General features: G+C 38.6%; 2 protein-coding genes across 3 annotated transcripts in view; one reads left to right on the top strand and one right to left on the bottom strand.

Annotated features, from left to right (window-relative positions):
- Nucleotides 1-777: 777 nt before the first annotated feature.
- Nucleotides 778-16,172, bottom strand: LOC143281974 (DNA-directed RNA polymerase II subunit GRINL1A-like). Of its 2 annotated transcripts, none has more exons than XM_076587337.1 (6): nt 16,111-16,172; nt 12,975-13,130; nt 10,676-11,125; nt 8,938-9,196; nt 6,055-6,143; nt 778-1,178 (listed from the first exon to the last, which is right to left on the bottom strand). In XM_076587337.1, the coding sequence occupies exons 2-6, from the start codon at nt 13,073-13,075 to the stop codon at nt 1,097-1,099; spliced, it is 981 nt and encodes a 326-aa protein (XP_076443452.1). In that variant the 5' UTR covers nt 13,076-13,130; nt 16,111-16,172; the 3' UTR covers nt 778-1,096. The 2 variants fall into 2 exon arrangements, with proteins under 2 accessions (XP_076443452.1, XP_076443451.1); XM_076587336.1 differs by lacking the exon at nt 16,111-16,172 and adding an exon at nt 14,675-14,742.
- Nucleotides 16,173-19,485: 3,313 nt separating this feature from the next.
- Nucleotides 19,486-21,869, top strand: part of LOC143281976 (sugar transporter SWEET1-like) — a 31,359-nt gene continuing 28,975 nt past the window's right edge. The window contains exon 1 of the mRNA XM_076587340.1: nt 19,486-19,788. Within this exon, the coding sequence (XP_076443455.1) occupies nt 19,721-19,788 (68 nt within the window). The 5' untranslated portion in view covers nt 19,486-19,720. The remainder of the gene's footprint in view (nt 19,789-21,869) is intronic.

Below are 21,869 nucleotides of genomic sequence, written 5' to 3'. Positions count from 1 at the left end.
ATAAAGTTTTGCCCGTGAGGAGAGAGTGTTGTTACTTACAAAAAACGGGTTTTTTTTGTTTTTTGTTGTTGTTTTTTGTGTGTGTGTGTTGTTTTTGTTGTTGGTTTGTTTTTTTAGCGGCTACACGCCCATCCTCTTTCGGTCAAGGCTATCCCTAGCCAGTGCTGATATTTTTTAGCCCACGCGCGGTGCTGCTCGAGGCAAATAGCAGACTGTATAGCTATGCACAGGCGGCTGCATGAATGTACGTGTATCTGCGTGTTTACATGTGAATATTATTGCATGTTTGAGAGAGACAGACAGAGTAAAACTTACCGCAGACTTGAACCGGGATACGATCAACAAAAGACAAGGTCACTCTGATCTCTCTCTGTAGCGAGCCCAAGTGACGTCACGTCGACAACGCGTGGCGCGCAAGCTTTGCATGGGTGGCTCCACACCCACGACGTACGGCGTGCAAGGTTTATTCTTTGGGAGTATGGGTGTCATCACACCCAGGACGTACTGGGACATTAATTGATTAATAACTTCTTTGTTTATGTATAAAAGAAAATAATGTTCAGTGGATATGTAGTAAACTATATTATGGACAAAGTCATGAAATTATGTGGAAGTGGCTTCAATATTACTTGAGTTACAGAGCAAAAACACTTGTCTGGGTGATTTCACACCCACGACGTATGGGAAAGGTTAAGTGAATGGAACATCTGATATTTTCATCTTGTACACGACAAGCATTAAATCACAACATGTAAAAAAAAAAAACCATATATGCCACACCTTTGCACAACTTTTATTTCAGCATTCACTGCTGTCTTTTTCATCTTTTTCACAGTCACTGCAGGAATATACAAAAGCATAAATTCATTCACCACTCGAACAGCTTTTTTTTCCCTTTTTTTCCCCCAGTCATTCAGCAAGCAAGCATCTATTCACCAACAGCAGCAAAGTTTGTTGTTGCATTCCGAAGTTGTTCAGCAACAACTATACATCTATTCTGTATATTCACCATCTGAACAGCAAAGCTTGCTCTGTTTTTTCTGTCAATTAATAAGAAATGTGCATCAGTCTCTGGAAGCTGTGTCATCTCTCGATCTCAGTCCGGCACATCGTCATCATACGTGTTATCGTCACTGTCATAGTCGCCATCCTCCTCCTCCAGGGCTTTGCTCCGGTATCTGAACATGGATAAGGAAAATGTGAACATGTTGACTTGCAGGCAAATGACGTCACTGGATTTCCCCATATCACTTCATCTAGACTGTAATGGCACGTTTGTATCATATGCACGATAAAAACTAGCACAAAAATCCTGAAGCACTGATCCTTGATTATGTTCCCCTCTGACCACCTACCTGGCGCAGAAAATGACAAAGAATACCAAACGTTTACTCCAAAATTTCCTATTAACAAGAGGCAAAGTCTTCAAGACTAACTTGTGCTTCGCACTTTTTCCAGTAAAGGAATTGTGAAGATTTAAAAAGTCATTGAAAAGTGCTCTGTACTGAATATATAAGTTTGGGAGAAAAAACTGAGGAAAAAAAAAACGGCATGCGAGCGGGATCGAACCACGCATGTTCAGTTCTGACAAAAGCAGGCTAATCCCCAAGGCTGTGGCACATTTGACGTCAAATGACTAAATTAAAAACTTAAAGCAATGTTGACGTTTTCTTCTTTGTGTGATGAATAGATGTAATTGTAGTGGACTCAATAACGCCACTGAAATCATGGTTTTTGTGCGTTTTATTATATCTCGATATTTTTTTCTATTTCGGCGGTAAAGGAGACGTTGCCATCTCCTTCAAGCACATCGCAACACATAGTAGATCTCTAGATCTGCACAAACCAGTCTACAACAGGCTGAAAGAAACAATCGCTTCAATTTTTCTTGTATGTTCATTCCAGTAAATTCAATGTCCACTTTAGAATATTTATATGCAGTAAACATGTCAATGGTGTAGTTAGTATCACTGTGAGTGTTCTGTCCAGAATTTGTGTTTCTTTCCTTTTAATTGTGAACAAGAAACATGAGGTCATGTCGTCTTCAAAAACAACGTACCTTCTAGCCAGCCAAACTCGGTGGAAAGCGGTTTTTAGAATTTTCGGATTTCTGAACACATCTCAACGAAATAAACCATTAAAGTTGGAAAATCAGCTTAAGTCAGGAGACTTACAATCTGTTATTAGTATGACCCTGAAGATTTTTTTTCATACTATGTTTAAGCCAATTTTGGTATTGGCAGACAAAGTATTTCCAGAGAAAATGGCAATGTTAAAGTTTACCATGGACACACACACACACACACACAGACAACCGAAAATTGGGTTAAAACATACTCACTTTGTTTACACAAGTGAGTCCAAAAAAAAAAAAAAGTCACTGCTGTCCTCATTCTTTTTTTTTTTTTTTCTTTTTTTTTTTTTTTTTTTTTAACTTTCTCAATACTGAATTAAAAAAAAAGCTGGTCACAACTGTCCTTTTTAGTTAGCTTTGAAACATTGGCATAGTCTATGACAAACTCCTTGCTTGGGAACACACACACAGAGCATAGGTATTCTTTCCTACTTCCTTCTCTCCCCTTTCCAACATTTAACATATTTCATCATGAGGAGTGTGTGCTTACAGAGACTGCAGAACCAGGAACTCCTGTCTTAAATGCTACCATCAGTTATGGTGCACCAAAAAAGGTTCGTCTTGTCAACTTGTTTTAATCAAGGGAGATAGTCTGCATGTGTCCCTTGTAATGCGAACATGTCACAGAGCCCTTTTTTCCGTTGTTTGTGCAGACTAACTAGTTTTACTCAATTTATACCTTCCACAGCTGTATGATCAATGGTTTTTCCACTGCAATGGGAAGTCATTTACTGCTTAGTCTTTTGTGATGGACTATGACTGAAATTGGGAGGTAAGATTGCACTGGCTCTTTGTGCTGTAGCCTTAGGAGCTAGGTGGCTTTTGGGAACCATCCCAACACCGACTGTCCTCAAACCCTATTGGCAAAGAGAGTGGGGATGTAACTTGGGCAAGACACTCTCCACTACAATCAAATTCTAGCCCAGATTGTCAGAGCAGCTGATGCTTCCTCTGGTGTTCTGAAGGTCATAGTCAGACACGACTATCGTACAGATACTCCTCATCCTTCAGTGATCACTTTATAACATGCACGCTGATTTTTTCAATTATCCATCTTGAAACATAATTTTACTGGCTATTTTTCTGACGCTTGAAAATATACTTGGTCTTGAGTAATGAGACTGGCACTTTTAAAATATTCTCTGGCGACAAACATATAAGACGTGCAGACTACTTGCCTGCAAGAACCACTAACAACACAGCTAAAACCTACTGGACATCCTCTCTGACTAGTCGAGAGTTTTTCATAAAGAAAATTGAAGATTTACCTTTAAAATCTCATCTAAAACTGCCTTCATAAAAACTTTAAAAAAAAAAAAAATTCAGTTTCTGAATTTATATACGAGGGTCATTCAATAAATAAGGTGAATTTTTCGGTATAAGGACTTCTAATACAGATAGAAGCTTACTTTTTTTTCTTTTTTTTTTCAACGTAGTCTCCCACACACTTTTCCCATCTGTGCACAAGCTTCCGTATTTCCTCAGCGTAAAAATCTTTGGACTGATGTCTCAGCCAGTCGCTCACAACACTTTTGACTTCATCGTCATCCAACACTGCTCCGTCCTTCTTTAAACAATTTAGCCCACTTGTAGACATTTTTTCGACTGAAACATGTGGCACCATACGCAGTTGACATTCTCCTATGAATTTCAACTGGTTTGCACCCTTCAGCAACCAAAAACTTGATAACTGACCGCTGTTCAATCCTGGAGCATGCTTCTTGGTCGGCCATCTTTGTTAATCGCCAAAACTCTCAAAGTTATTTTAATCTGCAAAACAAATTAAATCCATGTGAAAAAGAAGTAAGCTTCTATCTGTATTAGAAGTCCTTATACCGAAAAATTCACCTTATTTATTAAATGACCCTCGTATATGTATATGGGTTGTTTTTGTTTTTTTTCAATTCCACTATTACCTTTTATGTCCTGTCATCTGCTGGAAAAAAATATATATAAAATATGTTAAAACTGTTTGGCAGCAAGAGCATTAACACTTGATTTTCCCAAAGCAAGGCTGACTGTTTTGAAAGAAACTCTGAAGATATGAATGCTGACTTTTCTTGGCAATGGACACTTGATTTTCCCAAAGCAAGGCAGAACATTTTGTAAGAAAAGTTACAAGATAAGAATGCTGACTTTTCTTGTCAGACTTTGGATGTCAAGTGCCAAAATTAGGAGCTTCTATGCACCATTTTCAAAGATCACACACACACACACACACACACAATGATAGTGATGATGTAAGACACTCAACGGAGTTAACAAACAATAAATTAAGTTGACAGTCATGTTCTACAAACTGACTATCAGCTATCTTCCACTGCCAACCAAGTTCACAAACTTGCTCTCAAAATCCTAAAATCAAGAGAAGCAAGGTAGTGGGGCTTTAACTCTGACACAGTTTAAAATAGTTAATCTGACTTTTTGTTGAATGAATTGTGCTTTACCAGTGCTGGCAATACCAGTTTTGATAAGAACCTCGAAAATTAGGCCATTTTGAGACGTGATGTCTATTTGCAAACGATACTGCACAATTACTGAGTGCTCTAAAAAGGGTGTGGGGCGCGTGTGTTTAAATGCGTGTTTACTGTTTGAATGTGTGTGTGTATGGGTGATCAAAACCAACAATACAACAGTCTGGTACGATGTTCCAATAATATGTCTAATGAGTTCAAGATCGGCTTCTGTTTTAATTGTCCACATGTACCCAAAGCCATTGTTTGCAATTAAGACTTGCCCGTTCGCATTTACCGTCAGTCACCCCTGCTATTTCAACTGTTGAAAAGGAGTTGATGAACTGTTCCTGGCACAACTAATCGGAGAAAGCCTTCAAAAAACAGAAGAGCAATGTCTGATGATTGTACAACCTGTTATCTGTACAATACACAAGTTGAGCTGGTTGCTTCAACTGGATCGTTTGCAATTAACTAGTTACCTACCCAACACTGTTGACATGATCTTTCTACACTGTCATAATATTTTCAACACAGTTTCAGCTTCGTGCGGATCGAGTGAGGAAAAAGCGAATAACATATTAATCAACCTTAAACATAATTTTGTGTTCCTTGACTAGTTTTAAGAAGTGACGGGTGATCAGCCCTGAAATGGCCCCTTTGTAGTCACCTGAGCTATAAGCAACATGATCTGATTTGTTCCATATTTGATAAAAACATTTTGTGAGCTTTCTACATCTGACCAGCATCTGGAGTCTATGCGTAGGTCAGGCATCTGTTTCCGTTTTTTTTTTCTTTTCTTTTTTCAGCTCACTCCAGACAAAGGACCCCAATCAGGGCCCGACTGTTCGCAACCGTTTCAGATGAAGGGCCCCGATCAGGGTCTTTGAATTTTTGGAGTAGCACCTAATTTCCATAATGATGTTATGAGCTAAGAATATCTTAACTGACCTTTCCACTCTCTGCTGCAACCAATAATTGAATTAATGCAGTGTCTGTTGCTGTGCTCGCGAGCAGGAGAGTTATTTTCGTGGTGACTGATTCACGTGAACAGTGCGTGTCAACAATGGCACTTGACACAATATTTCGACTCAGTGACAAGGCAGACAACAGAATTAGATGAAGGGGCCCTATCAAGGCTGTATGACGTTCTGAATTTAATCTCTTTCAAACTCTTTGTGCTTTCCTGGATTCATTTACAAGTAATCTGTGTGTAAAGAAGTTTTATATTTTGTCCCCAACTAACTCATTATTTTACTGATCAGTCTGGAAGTTTTCAGTTCATAAATTCTATCATTTGTTTTTTGGCGATTTTATTTCTTACCCATACAAATGAGTCATCTGTGGGGAAAGTCAGGGGAGCTAAGTTGCATAACTTTAAGCAGAAGTAGTGTAGTGTATCCATTATGTTGATCGATCCACACACTTTGAGATCCTGAAAAGCAACACTGAAACTCCAAAGGATACTGCATGTCTAGCGATGAAGGGTTGTAGTCCACTGTCTTGATGTTGAGACGTTCAGCCAGCCTCTCTGCGGCATGCAATGTTTGGATCTTCTGGAAAAACACACGCAGCACACAAAACTTAGCAAACTGTCAGCACAGCCACAAGCATGATTAATCTTTTGTAGACTTACATAACACCTAAGATCCACTCAGGAACCCTGGCTAAACTATTCAAAGAGAGACATGACAGCTTCTGGGTAACACACATGCATACATACGACAAACAAGGAACCAATACGGTTATTCTGCACTTTACATCTCTGTGGCCTGTTATGATTTTAGAGATGAGACCTGAAACATCAAGCATCATGAAAATCATCATGGATATCTGAAGAATCAGCAACAACAACGAAAAAATGCTTGACAGGAAAACATACATTGTGAACATGGAACAGTTATTTCCCTTTTTTCAGACTGACCAACAATACTTGACATTAATTTTGTGTGAAATGTTCTGACATATATATAGACATATAGACAGATACATAGATAGATACACAGATACATAGAAAGACATCACATACATCTCAGTAGCTGATCCAGTGATGCTAGTTCTGATTCAATATCACTAAGGACACTACCAACTACTTTTGATGATTGATTGATATGGATACTTATGTAGCGCCTCTCCTTGTTTAGCGACCAAGCTCTAAACGTTTTACAAACACAGTCATTTGCACAACAGACTGCCTACCTGGGTAGAGCCAACTGAGAGCTGCCTATAGGCACTCTTTCATTTCCTGTGTCTTTCAGCCAGGCTTCAGTCATGCGTGAATGCACGTGTCACCCCCACCCCTCTCCACACACACACACATATATATAGATAGATATAGATATACATCTATATATATAGATATATAGAGATATTATTATTAGACTGCATTTTACTACAAAAATTTGCCAGGGACTACTCTCTTGTTGCTGTGGGATCTTTTTCGTGCACTAAGTGCATGTTTCACACAGGACCTTGTTTTATCGTCTCATCAGATGCCAGTAGCCTCACTGCCTGTTCCACAGATCATCGTCCCCTCAGGAGTGAAGACAAGTCATTACATGACAAAGAAAAAGACAGAGACAAAGAGACTGTGTTGCATCAATGTTCAAAGACACAGGAAACTGTTACAGTGTTGTTCTTTCACTCATCCCTGCACACCACCACATACATATTTACCAAAACGCACTCCAGTGAATACCACACACTCCCCAAGCAACAAGTATATAAGTATCAAAAGCGAGGGGGACGGAGAGAGGGATGAACTTCAGATAACAATTACATAATGATCATTTACATAAAACCAAAAGAATATTAAAAACATATCAAACACATAAAAACAACAACCCTGTACATAAATGTTGCTGCAAAAATGTCAAATCTAGGTTATACCACAACATTTGCAGTAAACTGTGGATGCCCAGGATTCCTATAAATTGCACTGTATGACAGTCCCTGGCACCTGTTCACTCCAGTTATACTGTTACTGTCAGGGGACCATCGGTCCCTGAAGTGAACCCCCCCCCCCATTCCCCCCCCCCCGCCCCTCACATCCCCCCGATCCCCGCCCTGCTGGTACAGACAACAGTGATGGCTGATGGTTTGAATTTATTACCAGTGGCAGTTTGAAAAATTCAGGTTTATTGAACCGAGTCTGAAAGTGGCAGTCTAAAAATTTCAGATTTGTTGATCCTAGTCTGAAAGATTAATCTCTCTCACTCTCTCTCTCACACACACACACACACACACACACACACACACTGAAAGACCTCATACTTGATTAACATGATCAACAGCATCACAGAATAAATATATATATATATATATATATATATATATATATATATATATATATATATATATATATATATTATCAACACCTGTCACCAACACCAAAACAAATCAGACTTGGAGACTTTTGTATCAAAATGGAGTGGTGCCAGATGGTAAAGCACCCACCTATAGGAAGCCAGAGAATCTAAGCACACAGAATAGAATCCCACGCTCACCAATATTTTTCTCTCGCTCCACTAGACCTTGAGTGGTGGTCTGGACACTAGTCATTCGGATGAAGCTATCGACCAAGGTTCCATGTGTAGCAGGCACTTAGCGCACGTAAAAGCCCACCGCAACAAAATGATTGTCCCTGGAAAAATCCTGCAGAAAAATCCTCTTTGATATGAAAAAAAAATCTACTTGCAAGCAGAAAAAAAGAAGAAAAGAAAAAGTGGTGTTGTTCTGCAGCAATGTGTTCCCCCTAGGGAGAGCAGCCCGATTTTCACACCGAGAAATCTATTGTGACAAAAGACTACTGCAATACAAATACAATACATTGCAATACAAAACACAACACAATAAAAATACAACACAATACAATGCAACACAATATAAATACAACCCAACGCAACACAATAAAAATACAACACAACACAGCAAAACACAACGCAATAAAAATACAACAGAACGCAATAAAAATACAACACAACACAACGCAACACAAAACAATAAAAGTACAATACAACACAATGCAACCCAACACCACACAATAAAAATACAACACAACGCAACCCAACACAACACGATAAAAATACAACACAACACAACACAACGCAATAAAAATACAACACAACACAACGCAAGGCAACACAATAAAAATACAACACAATGCAACCCAACACAACACAATAAAAATACAACGCAACACAATAAAAACACAACACAACGCAATGCAACAGAATAAAAAATACAACACGACACAAGCAACACAACACAAACACAATAAAATACAACACAACACAACGCAGCACAACGCAACACAGCACAGCACAACATGTCCTCTGGCCCAGATCTCACCTCCAGGTTTTCCTGCTGCTGTCTCTGGAGCCGAATGGACTCCTGCAGACCGATTTCCTTGGCGCCCTCGAACCTGTACGCTGGGCCCACCACGGCGCTTTCTTCCTGCACTTTTCCGGCGGCTTTCCCACTGCCGGTGGTACTGCTGTCTGGGGCCTGGGGGGCTGGCGGCCTGCTGGCAGAGTCACCACCAGTCGAGGGCCGTGACCTGCATTTGTACTTGTCCGGCAGCTGGTGAAGGTCGCTGATCTTCAAAGAACTGTTTCGGGAGAGAAATGGAAATGACTTTGTTGTTGTTTTCAGTTTGGAAGGAGGATTCACCGTGCGCGGACTGTTCCGTACAGGCTTTTCCACATCATCTTCTTCTTCCTCATTCGTGAGCTGCAACTCCGACGTTCACTCGCATGTATACGAGTGGGGTTTTATGTGTGTGACCATTTTTACCCTGCCATGTAGGCAGCCATACTCCGTTTTCAGGGGTGTGCATGCTGGATATGTTCTTGTTTCCATAACCCATGGTTATTGTGGTTTTGTCTGACTGACATGTTATTATAAAAAAACTTTTTACTCAAATGGTTTGTAATGTTTAAAAGCACTATTTTTTAAATGCACTATTATCATATCAGATATCATTAGCATTACCATATTATCATTATTACTAATAATTAATCAATACTAATAATACTAAATAATACTATCAATAACATTAGAATCAAAATGGTTGTCATTGTTTATGAAGGCTATTATCAGCAATTACCACTAATGATATACTGTTTTCAGTTTACAGAATAAATACGAAAGGAAAATTTGAGAATCAGACCCCTGCTGGAGTCTGCACCAGTGGGTCAATTTTGGTATGTGTAACTAGATTTTATGTTGCACCCTAATGAAGAAAACAGATTTGATCACTTTGTCAGATAAGCTACCAACAATGACCAAGAACCACATACATAAAATCGTTCGGATGAGACGATAAACCGAGGTCCATGTGCAGCATGCACTTTGTCCACATAAAAGAACTCACAGCAACAAAACAGCTGTCCCTTGCCAAACTCTGAAGAAAAATCCACTTTGATAGTAAAACAAATACACCTGCAGGCAGAAACAACAAATAAACTGATACATCATTTAATTAATGAATAAATCATCAAATAAATAAATAAGCAAATAAACAGACAATGCAAAAAAAGCAAGCACATAAACAATGAAATAAAATAAAATGTGAGAAGAAGAAAAAATTAATAAATAAATAAAAATCAATATAAAAAAGAAGGCAACAACTCACTGCACAGTCATCGATAAAGTTTTGACTAAAAGCTTATAAACATAATAACTACTTATCCTTTAAATAAATAAAAACACATTCCTATCTTATTTTCTTCATATGATAAGGGCATGAAGTAAAAAGAAAGAACAAAATGTTACCTGTTCATAATTCTTTTTTTTAGCAACACTGACAGAGCACCATATTACGATTGAAACTGACATAGAAATTACAGTGAAACAGTTACATTTTTACTGTTCTATTTCTATAAGAGGCATAACAAATATAGCTAAGATAATGTTCTGAAGTCATCAAAGTCAAAATAAATGCTTATTCTTAAAAATGAACTTTTTTTTCTCTCTCTCTCTCTGTCTCGTTAAAAAAAAAAAAAAAAAAAAAAACAACAGATAAACAAACATAAACATACTCCATTCTACACAAGTGATACAAAATTGAAAATAAACTGTAACTTACCTATTGGGTTTAAACGGAGCCTTTTTGGATCCAGCTGTCTGATTCTTCATGATGTTCTCATAGCTGTTCTGAAACCGCACCTCCAAATCTTCCCTGCTTTCTGTCTTTTCGCTGCTGAGTTTATTGGTCATCCTTGGTGCCGCCAGTTCAGAAATCACCATACTGTCAATGGCGTCACTGAGCGCCGCTGTGCCGTCGGTCGTGTCCCCGTTACCCGGGGCAACTGTCTCTGATTCTGGCGCAAGGCTGTCAGGGTCTGTCACTGACAGGACGCTGCTCGCTGGGGATGGCGTCCGTCTGTTTTCCGACTGCTTTTGCCGTGCTGATGGGTGACGTTGGGAAGCAGCATGTATGTCGGATTCCGTCTGTCTCTGTGAGATCAGCTGCTGCAGTCTGGCGGCAAAATTCTTCACCTTCTGCCCACCGTCCGGCAGTGTGTGCAAAAAGCGCCTGTGGAGGGAAGATAAAAAATATGAATAATATATATATCTTTTTAAAGGCAGCAGATGCAGATGATGAATGGACGTGAATAAAGATACAGACTGAAATTATGAAAGGTGGTGTTGGATATTTCTAACAGAGTGGTTCTGTGCTTATCATAATAATACTAATACTAATAATATTGATAATAATATAATGATAAGAAGAAGGAGAAGAAATTTATTATCATTACTATTATCATTGTTGTTGTTATTACTGTTATTATTATCATCATCATTATCATGATTATCATTATCCTTGTTGTTGCTATTATTATCATTATTATCATTATTATTATTATTATTATCATCATCACCATCATCATCATCATTACTAAAGTTTTATTGGGTATTTTTAGGGAGCTTTTCCCAAGTGACAAAGATCAGGGTTTGAGCACCCATTTTTGCATACTGTTATGTCCTTGGGAAAGGTGCTTTTCCTCACTCCACACTGGTGTGATTGGGTACCCAACTTCCGACGGGGAAGTTAAAATGGTGGAAGGTGCAGGACTGGGCCCCACCTTCAGATGCCGAGCCCTAGACAAAGTGGATATTCTCTCAGTCACTGCCCTGATGGCCGTAAGAAGCTATGAGAAGTTTAATCTCTATCTTCCTGCATGTAGAAGCACATGATTTTCAAAAACCAAACAGATAATGGACATCAAGGTGAAATTTTCACATGCTCACACACACACACACACACACACACACATGATCCTCCACCACCAACTACCAACACATTAAACAGCCAGACATGCACACACACACACACACACACACACAAACACACAAACGTGTGCAAACACACATGCATATGAAAGCACACAGTCTAGGTCAAAAAGAGACAGATCAGAACGTGTTATTTACTTGTATTTTGAGATTCTTTCTAAACAATTCAAGAGCAGAAAGAGGTAAAGTCTGATACTGTGCATGCCTGTTTTCCACAATTCAGGGGGTATAACAAGAGGACCGATAACTATGGAATCTGTATTTTCAATGCTGGAGTAGCAATGTGCTCATTCCAGAAGAAGAGCGCACAAAAAGAAAAAAAAAAAGAAACAGAAAAGTTATAAACAGCATTATTATTGGCTCTGTGTGTGTGTGTGTGTGTGTGTGTGTGTGTGTGTGTGTGTGTGTGTGTGTGTTAGTGTGTGTGTTAGTGTGTGTGTTATGTGTATGTATGGGTGTGTTTTAAGCTGTGTGTGTGTGTGTGTGTGTGAGTGTGTGCGTGTGTGTGTGTGTGTTGTATACTCAACAGTAAGATGACAGGCAGAATAGAAGACAACTAAGAGGTATGTTTTGAGAGACTTTTTAAACTATGGTGGACAGAACGGAAGCAGAGACTTTTGAGAGACTTTTTTTTAACTTTGGTTGGGAAAACAGAAAGTACTTTTTTTGTGTGTGAGACTTTTTAAACTATGGAAGGCAAAATAGAAGAGGTGTGTTTTGAAAGACTTTTTAAACTATGGTAGCCAAAATGAAAGAGGTGAATTCTGAAGAACTACACAGTTTACACGCCACAGGCGACTTTAGTTGACATCAAGATCTCATGTTAAATGGACCATTTTTCACAGTGCAACAAAGCTCAACAGCAGCAGCCAATTTTCCCATGCAATAGGAAATGGACTAACCTTCCCCCTTTTCACCGAGTTGGAAGTGAAAGTGAACGAGTCCACTGCGTTGTTTTGACACAAACTGGACTGCGTAACTGAGAGCATCGATAGTCTGAAGTAAACAGTCCTGGCAAGTGTTTCTCACACAGAAAACATGGCAGTGAAAAGAGTTCAACAGAAGTGGGGAACCGAGAGTGATGAACTTACTGTCTGGAAAGCAGCTTTTCCTGTCTGTCCAGCAGCTCTCGCAGCTGCTGAAGGGTCATCTTGTCCAGGTTCCCCACCCGTGCTTGCTTCTCTCCTTCCATCTCTTCCCTGCCCCTGCCGTGCCCCTGTTGATCTGTGTCTGTGTGGCACTAACGGCTGCAACAGGCGGACAACAATTTTTGTTATTGTATTAATAACAACAGCAAGAACCATAACAACAATGATAATAATCACAAAAATAATAATCATCATTATCATTTATATAATCATAATAACGACAATAATAATATGTAGTACTTTAACTTAAATGGTGTAAATTCCCCATTGTAGTGGGCTCTAAGTTCCTCACATAGAACAGTACAATAGAGCATAATGGCATACAACAGTACATGCAGATATATAAGAGAAAAAAAGTATATCTTTACACTTGATACTGCAGATTGTAAATATTTGTATCTGTGTGTTTTTGTAAGTTGTTTTTTATTTGTTTGTTTGTTTTGCTTTGGGTTTTTTCTTTTTTTTCATGACACCATTAATGGCTGATAATTTCAGCAACAGAATCCTAAAACAAGCAGGGAGCACCGAGTAACCCTATCTTTGATAGTTCAAGTGTGAACATTTGGGTATAATTTTTTTCCCCCTTGAGACTGTGTACAGATAACTGTACACTGGCATTCTCCAACATATGCTCATGGACTGTCTTCAGGAAAGCCAGTAAACTGTGTACCTGATCAATGCTATCCACAATTCTAGAACATGGTGTCTGATATCCATGATGAGTGCTGTGCAACGTGTGATGATTTTGTGTATGTGTATGAAGACAGGTTAGATTTTGAGTGAGTGTTTAATAGCTATGCAGAGTTATGCATGTAAGTTTTTGTTTTGGTGTGAATTAAATGCATGTCTTTTTGGGTTTTTTTTGTTGTTGTTGTTGTTTTACATTGTACAGTGCAACTGAACATGTTTTACATGGAAAGGTGCAATACAAATTACATTATTATCATCATTATCATTAATTTCCTATCATTATCATTATTATCACCAATACAGCATGTTGGAATGTAGGATCCTTTGCAGTCAGATCTTCAACAGATTGTCTTGTATTATGCTGTATTGTAATCTTTTGATTTGTTTTGCATTGCATTGTATTGCTTTTTTTTTTTTTTTTTTTTTTTTGTCACACTTTTCACTGTCTCAAATTCATGCTGCTCTCCCCAGGGAGAGTGTTACCACATTGCAGTGCCATTCATATTTTTCTTCTTTTTTTGTCTGCAAGTGTTTGTTTTACCGTGATTAGTATGAAAGATTTTCTTATACAGAATTTTGCCAGAAGAATCCTTTTGTTGCTCTGGATTCTATTAAATGTGAATGCTGCACAAAGATCCTTGTTTCATCATCGCATCTAATGACTAGCACCCAGACAACTCAAGGTATTCAACTCTAGTGGAAGGGTGAGTAAAAATCCTACACAATAATAACCGAACTGAACACCTGTGCCCTAGTCAGTGCATTACCATTATCCTAATTAGGCCATCACTTTGGGGTTTTTACCTGACAGTATATACGACTGTTTTTACATATTCACCGTGGCATCAATTTATGAATTTTATTTCATTTTCAGGACAAGCATGCCTGATTAGTATCCTGTATTTTCGTGTTTCCATATCCCATTTAATGCTGACATTCGATCTTTGACATACCTATTTCATGCTGTGAATACACACGAAGGAGGTCAAGAAGGCACAAGCAGCTCTGTCAACATGTTGACCTGAGAAAAAAACAAAACAAAAAAAAACCTCAAGAGGTGCCAATAACAGGATTCACTTTCATCATTTTCCAATCAGGATCATCAGACTGAAAGTGCCAGTGCTTGAACACTACAAAACTGCAGAAGATAGCTACCAAAATATGCATCACTGAAAACAACTACACTGCAGTGTGAAGAGTCAGTGTTGAAAAAGAAAGGGAGGACAAACTGATGATAGCCGATACTCATGCCCTTGTAGGGTATTATGAGGACCTCCTATCTGGCAGGTGCTACTGATCTGTTCAGTGTAAGACAGTATGGAGAGAAGTTTAAGGATTCTTCCATGTCTGATGGAACTGCTAAACAATGTATTTTGAAGAGCACAGCTATATATTTACTTGTTTACCAGGGTTTGACACCTCTTTGAAACTGAAACTGTCAGTGTTGTGGTCAGATCGATGGAGACCACAAGGGATACAGGTGTGTGTGCATGTGCATGTGTGTGTGTGTGTGTGTGTGTGTGTGTGTGTGTGTGTGGGCAGGGAAGAGACTGAGGGTGGTGGAACTGAAAGATTTCATGGCCTGATCTCAATAAAATCTGTATACATCTATATGTGTATATCTGCCAATGCTATTGATCAGCAGACTGAGCTCAAGGGAAAACACCATCTGCTGCTGTGACATTGATTGATGTAGCTCTTTGAGTTTTTATTTCATTTCTTATTTTTGAGTTGACCAAATGGTTGGTGGTTATGGTATGTAAATCATATATATATATATATATATATATATCACAGAATCACATAAATGTTTGGTTATAGGCTAAAAGCCTTTTGCACTCATAATCAGTGTCCATTTATGTGCTTTTGGATCATTTGTTCAGTTGTTGTGAACAGACCCTTGTTTAAATCAGGCATAGTGTATATTACATTTATCTACAGCTCAATAAAGATTTAACTCTGTGGAAAATACATCGTCCTTAAACTTTTTGTCAATGTGATTTTTGAAGGCGTTTACCGATGATGCATTGATGGTGTCATAGGAAAGGTTATTCCACAGATTTATGATACGGTTAGTAAAAAAAACTTGCGGAGCTGGTTAGTTACGAAATTAGTTTTTTTTTTTTTTAAGTTGTGCCCTCGAGTTTTATCATATGTTATATGTGTGCGTGCGTGCGTGTGTCTGTCTATGCGTGTGTGTGTGTGCGTTTTGAAAGATGTTGATTTCACAAGCTATCAGTTTACTATTCTCTCCCCATATGATGTATCAAGTGACGATGGACTTGGACTGAAAAGAAGAAAGCTGGGTAAACATAACCACCAGTAATCCTTAGCAAACAACTGGTGCTCTCTCTCTCTCTTTCTCTCCCTTCTCATTCAGCAAACCTGCCTCAAATGAAAACGGACGGATGTTTTCATGCAGTTAAGTCCACTTCGTACAATCGACCGTTTCCGCCTATGGCCATACACCTTTAATTGGAAATAATTATTACCGACTTTTCAACTTCAATACATTCCCTTGCAAATACCGTTTATAAAGAAAATGAAAAACGGTCTGTCACATCCCTGAAAACATTTTTTATTTAGAAAATTAAAAGAACAAAAAATAAAAGCAAAAACAAAACAAAAAACCTACCACATTCGAGTTGTCCTCCTGAAGTTATGGCAATGATGGTGGGCCGCCTGATGACTGTGGTAAGAAGACTATAATTTAGATCAAAAGGCTATTATATATAAGGTAAAAACAATATTCAAGCGGTTACGGAATTTCGTAATCTGATCAGGGAGTTACAGACCAGTCAGTTTTACAGTTCAGCAATCAAGTCTATGGTATTTACGATTTCTCTTTGTTTCTGTTTGTAATATAACTATGTATATGTATCACAGACTTCACCACCACACTTGATTTTTGACTCACTTGTGTAAACGAAGTGAGTCTATGTTTTAACCCGGTGTTCGGTTGTCTGTGTGTGTGTGTGTGTGTGTGTGTGTGTGTGTGGTAAACTTTAACATTGACATTTTCTCTGCAAATACTTTGTCAGTTGACCAAATTAGGCATAAAAATAGGAAAAATTCAGTTCTTTCCAGTCATCTTGTTTAAAACAATATTGCACCTCTGGAATGGGCACAAAAAAATATATAAAAAAGAAGAAGCCAAATTATATGCAAACTGCATTTACTGTTATATTTATATTTTTTTATTCTCTAAACTTGGCACTTTGATCTGATATTCTGACACAACAACAAGAGCAGTCATTGTTATCATTTTTTGTTCAAACAGGAACTTCTTTTACTAAGCATGGAAGTTATATTTATTTTGAAAACGTTTTGGTGCAGATAGTAAAAAAGGGAAATTACTCTGTAATTAATGCTAGGGGACTTAATTTGCTTTAAACTGATGTTTCTCATCTTAAACATTACATTTTGAAATTATACTCAACACATAAAAAGCTCGTGTGTTTTACTCTCAGTGTACAGGGTTTTCAGTATGTTCATTTGCCCAAGTGGTCTTTTTCGGGAAATACTAAAATCAATACGACGAGTGGACTTTATAGATCTATTGGCTGAGCCCTGAAGGTCATGGGCAAAAATCAATTTCGTACACATATTTATACACATTCAAAGCGCGTGCTCATATTCTTCGCGAACGCGAACGACGCCATTTTGTTTCAAGTTGCTGACCTGCCCGTTCAATCCTATATTCAATGGACAATAAACAATAACATGTGATGGAAAGTTGGAGAAGGAGACCATTAAATATTTATTCAGAGAAAGATTTGTGAACGCCTCATCACTTACTGGATTATGCCCCAAACTGCCATAAAAATATCCACAGAATCAGTCGGAATTCACAGTTAAAAATTGTAAACCATGCGAGTTAATACCCTTGAATTGATGAAACGAAAAAATTTCCAGTCTTGACTTTTCTCAAAATGAAGTCCTTTTCACTTCATGCGACGTTTAGAAGTACTTGTACTTGGCTCTACATGTTATTAGTTTAACAAAATACTAAATTTTCACTAGTATCAACTTTAAAACTATAAAACTAGAATGAACATAAAAGAGAAATTGAATTGACCGTGTCATACTACATTCCCGGCGGGTGTAACTAAACTTGTACATCTATCTAGGTCTAGAGAAAACGGCTAAATGTTGCAGTGTGATTGCGGCGATAGCCATGTCTCCTTTACCGCGGACTTAAAAAGAATTTTTTATTACCCTTAAAGATTTTTTGAATGCCCAAGATACACCAGAATAATATGATTTAAACAGCGTTCTCACTGCGAATACCGCAATTGATTTATCGCCCTTTAAAAAAGTGTGTTCACATATTAAATTTTAGAACGTTAGTTAAGTAGCCACGATAGTGTAATGGGTAAGACAGTTTCTTCTCACCCGAGTACTTGGGGTTCGAATCTGGTTAGGACTTTTTTTCTTCTTTTTTTTTTTAACCCGAAGCTTTATAATAACAAATACAGAACACAAATATTTTAACGATTAGATTTTTTTTAAAGTGTATCACAAGTGGGTCTTGAAGGCCTTGCCTCTTGTTCTTACTGGGATAATACAATTAATTATGGTTATTCTGCGGGATTCTCATTACAAGCTTTGAATAATCACTTGATTTTAGAAAAATATTAGACAATATTGTCTGAATTTGATAAGTTGTCAGCCATAGATCATCTAATATACCATGCCGGTGTACTCCTATGAGATTTGTTTGCATTCGGCAGATCTGAAAAGCTGGTCGAGCAGTTTCTAAACAGAACTGTGATGAAGTGGCCGAGGTTCAGCCACTATAATTGTCTCTAGTTAAAAATTTAAAAAAATATTTTAAAAAAAGGTGCACACTGGTTTCAACATGCAACTGAGACTGGATTCAATTACCTCGATCATCGGTTGATCTTGGAATCGAGTCATATCATCCTCATCGTAGTAACTGATTCTGCACAGGAACTGTATCAAATCTCTTTTTTTTCTTCTTCTTTTTTTCTCAAGTCTTTTTTTTTTCTTCTGCTTTTTTCTTTTTTTTTTAATAAAAATAACACATGTATGTGTTTTATCAATCACAACGCCTGCGGTGACGAGCATGTGTGTATGTGTTGTAGTGTGTGTGTGTGTGTGTGTGTGTGTGTGTGTGTGTGTGTGTGTGTGTGTGTGCGCGCGCGCGCGCGCGCGTGTGCGTGCGTGCGTGCGTGCGTGCGTGCGCGCGCGTGTCAGTATATCCAAGTTTTCAGCTATATATTTTGTCACATTGAACAATCCACTCTGACAGTGATGTCACGGTTCTTAGAGTCACTGTCCCATGCCTGGGGGAAAGAAATGTGTTCCTAATTTCTTTCTCCTCTTATTAGAGTCAACTTTGCTCAAATACAAACATATTTTGCCCTATCACCTGTGTCACACATACTGAATGAAGAAGGTGCATGAACATCTCCTTCGGCTGTTTTTCACGAGACATTCGTAATACTTGTTGCATGCTTTACTTCATAGAATCAACTTTTTTTCTTTATACATCTACTATATCTGCGTGTGCTTAAAGATAAACAAGCAAACAATTAAACTCTTTATTTAATGACTTCTTATATTTCAGACCAATGCAGAGAATACTCTGACCTTTTTATTTTCTAGGGTGAGACCATTTTTTACCTGACCAAATACAGTACTTACTTCCCTTGCTGGTTGAGTCCATTCTCCAAAGTGGGTGCGTCGACTTTGGGTGGCACGAACTGCCTCACACAATAAAAACAAAACAAACACATTGCAGTTAGGCATGTCATTGCACATAAGACGAACTTACACAGTGTTGGCGCGAATCTAGTGTGTCTGCAAAAACTTATTTGACTTTTCTCTCTTGGTAGAAGGCAAGACAATGGAAGTGCAAAACTTGAAAAACACCGACTGAGAGGGAAAGTTTTACGGAGAGACTGAATAGTTTTTGATAAAAGCCATTCGACTGTCTGTCAGACAAGTACGTGGGAGTGTGTGGTGAAATCAATATGGAGCTGCTGTACTTCGTGGAACTCGTCACTACAGGTGTCACTTTCTTGAATATGGCATCTGGCATGTAAGTTTCATGCACGTGTGTGTGTGTGTGTGTGTGTGTGTGTGTGTGTGTGTGTGTGTGTGTGTCCAGTTCTGTGCTGTCTGAGTCTGCCGGTGTCTGTCTGTGTCCATCCGTGTCTGTCTCACTGTCTGTGTTTCTCTTTCTCTGTGTGTGTGTGTGTGTGTGTGTGTGTGTGTGTGTGTGTGTGTGTGTGTGTGTGTGTGTGTGTGTGTGTGTGTGAGAGAGAGAGAGAGAGAGAGAGAGAGAGAGAGAGAGAGAGTATCACTGAGTTGGTCAAGGAGGCGTCACTGCGTTCGGACAAATCCATATACTTGGGTCTTTCTTGTGAATCCCTTTTCATATATATCACAGGTCAACTGCTTTTTCCAGCATGGCAGGATATGTAGAGAGAGAGAGAGTTATTCGAAGTACGTAAAGAACACACTCTCTCTCTCTCTCTCTCTCTCTCTCTCTCTCTCTCTCTCTCTCTCTCTCTCTCTTACACGTCAGTAGAAGAAAACCCGGCTATAGAAACTGTAGACCGTGACTGACAAGAGAGATGACAGAGAGGAGACTGTGCATAATGACTGGTACCCCCGGCCACCCACCCCGGCCCACGGACGACGGACGGTATGCAGGTAATCATAATTTTATAATGGCCGGGTTTAGTTCGTGCGAGTCGGTCCACCCACACCGACACTGCCAGATGTATTCGTTTCTGGGCCGGAGTAGCATGGACTGGAGGACGCGGCTCTAAACTTTCGGGTAGAACTATGATGAGACAATTTGACGGTTATCCAGAGCATCATGTACATTCTTCCATTCCCAGTCTATTCGGTAGTGGCTTAACTGACGATTACAACTGAACGAAGAACCCGCGGCCGCGTTGTACCGTGACATCGTGCCAGTCAGTGATAAAGGAAACGAGGTTTCAGCCCGTACCGTCGGCCAAGCGTTTTTCAGTGTTAACTGAATGAATTATCATTATTATTGTTATTATTATCATCATCATCATCATTATTATTACTATTATTGATATTGTTATAGTTGTTGCATGACTGATTATTTATGTATTTGATTATTTGATTACTCATCTATGTGATAAACTCTCATTGATTTAGGGCCTTTTTTAAAAATATTATTATTGTAACCTACTTGTTTATATTTGAAGGTCGTTTTACATGTTTTTAGTACTTTTTTTTTTTTTTTTACTACGAGTGTGAAATGGAGATTCAGTGATGGCCGCGCTGGCGCATGGATATTTGATGCAGCTGAGATTGCACGGTGTGCTTCTGAGCGTCGTATGCAGATTAGCTAAATGGCTTATGCCTGTCTATATTTGTACTATACAGAATTTAACTGCGTGCCACCACACCACTGAAGCATCTCCTTTTAGAGACAACAATAAATTATCGTGATCTTATGATCATGAATGGACTGACACCGGTGCTCAACCGGCGCACTGAATTCAGACGCCGGCCGGAAAACGGCCCTGACCTTTAGATCATCAGGCACAAAACACGAAGTGTGGAAAACTGCGATAGATGGGATTTACTTTCTTTCACCTATGCTCGGTCACGGGATTCCCCGCGACCGTCCTATAGCCCCATCCACACTGACCCCCCCACCCCCTCCCCACAGTTTCAGTTTCAGTAGCTCAAGGAGGCGTCACTGCGTTCGGACACATCCATATACGCTACACCACATCTGCCAAGCAGATGCCTGACCAGCAGCGTAACCCAACGCGCTTAGTTAGGCCTTGAGAAAAAAAGGGTAAATATAATAATAGATAAATACATAAAAAAGAACTACTACTAATAATAGGCCTTGAGAGAAAAAAAAAGGTGAATAAATAATAGATAAGCTTACATAAATAAATAGATAAATAAATGAATAAATAATAATTATAATATAAAAAAGGTAGTAGTAGTAGTAGTAATAATAATAATAATAATAATAAAAATAATAAATAAATAAGACAACAATGCTGATAAATAAGCAAATAAATGTAAAACATGAAGACACACATTCACACATACACCCACACATGCATAACAGATATGCACCAAACATGCAGTTTCACAGATATGAAAGCACAGAGA

The sequence above is a fragment of the Babylonia areolata genome, chromosome 5, assembly GCF_041734735.1.
Source record: "Babylonia areolata isolate BAREFJ2019XMU chromosome 5, ASM4173473v1, whole genome shotgun sequence".
NCBI classification, from domain to species: domain Eukaryota; kingdom Metazoa; phylum Mollusca; class Gastropoda; order Neogastropoda; family Buccinidae; genus Babylonia; species Babylonia areolata.
Note: the sequence above shows the minus strand (reverse complement) of the source record. Positions and strands in the feature narration are given on the sequence as shown.

Excerpts from the sequence above, each read along its gene's own strand:
- LOC143281974 (XM_076587337.1), bottom strand. The coding sequence starts at position 13,075 with ATGGAAGGAGAGAAGCAAGCACGGGTGGGGAACCTGGACAAGATGACC. Across the intron at positions 6,144-8,937 it reads AGCAGCAGGAAAACCTGGAG|AAGATCCAAACATTGCATGC; the intron begins GTGAGATCTGGG and ends GTGTTTTTCCAG. Across the intron at positions 1,179-6,054 it reads CCTTCATCGCTAGACATGCA|ATACCGGAGCAAAGCCCTGG; the intron begins GTATCCTTTGGA and ends ATCCATGTTCAG.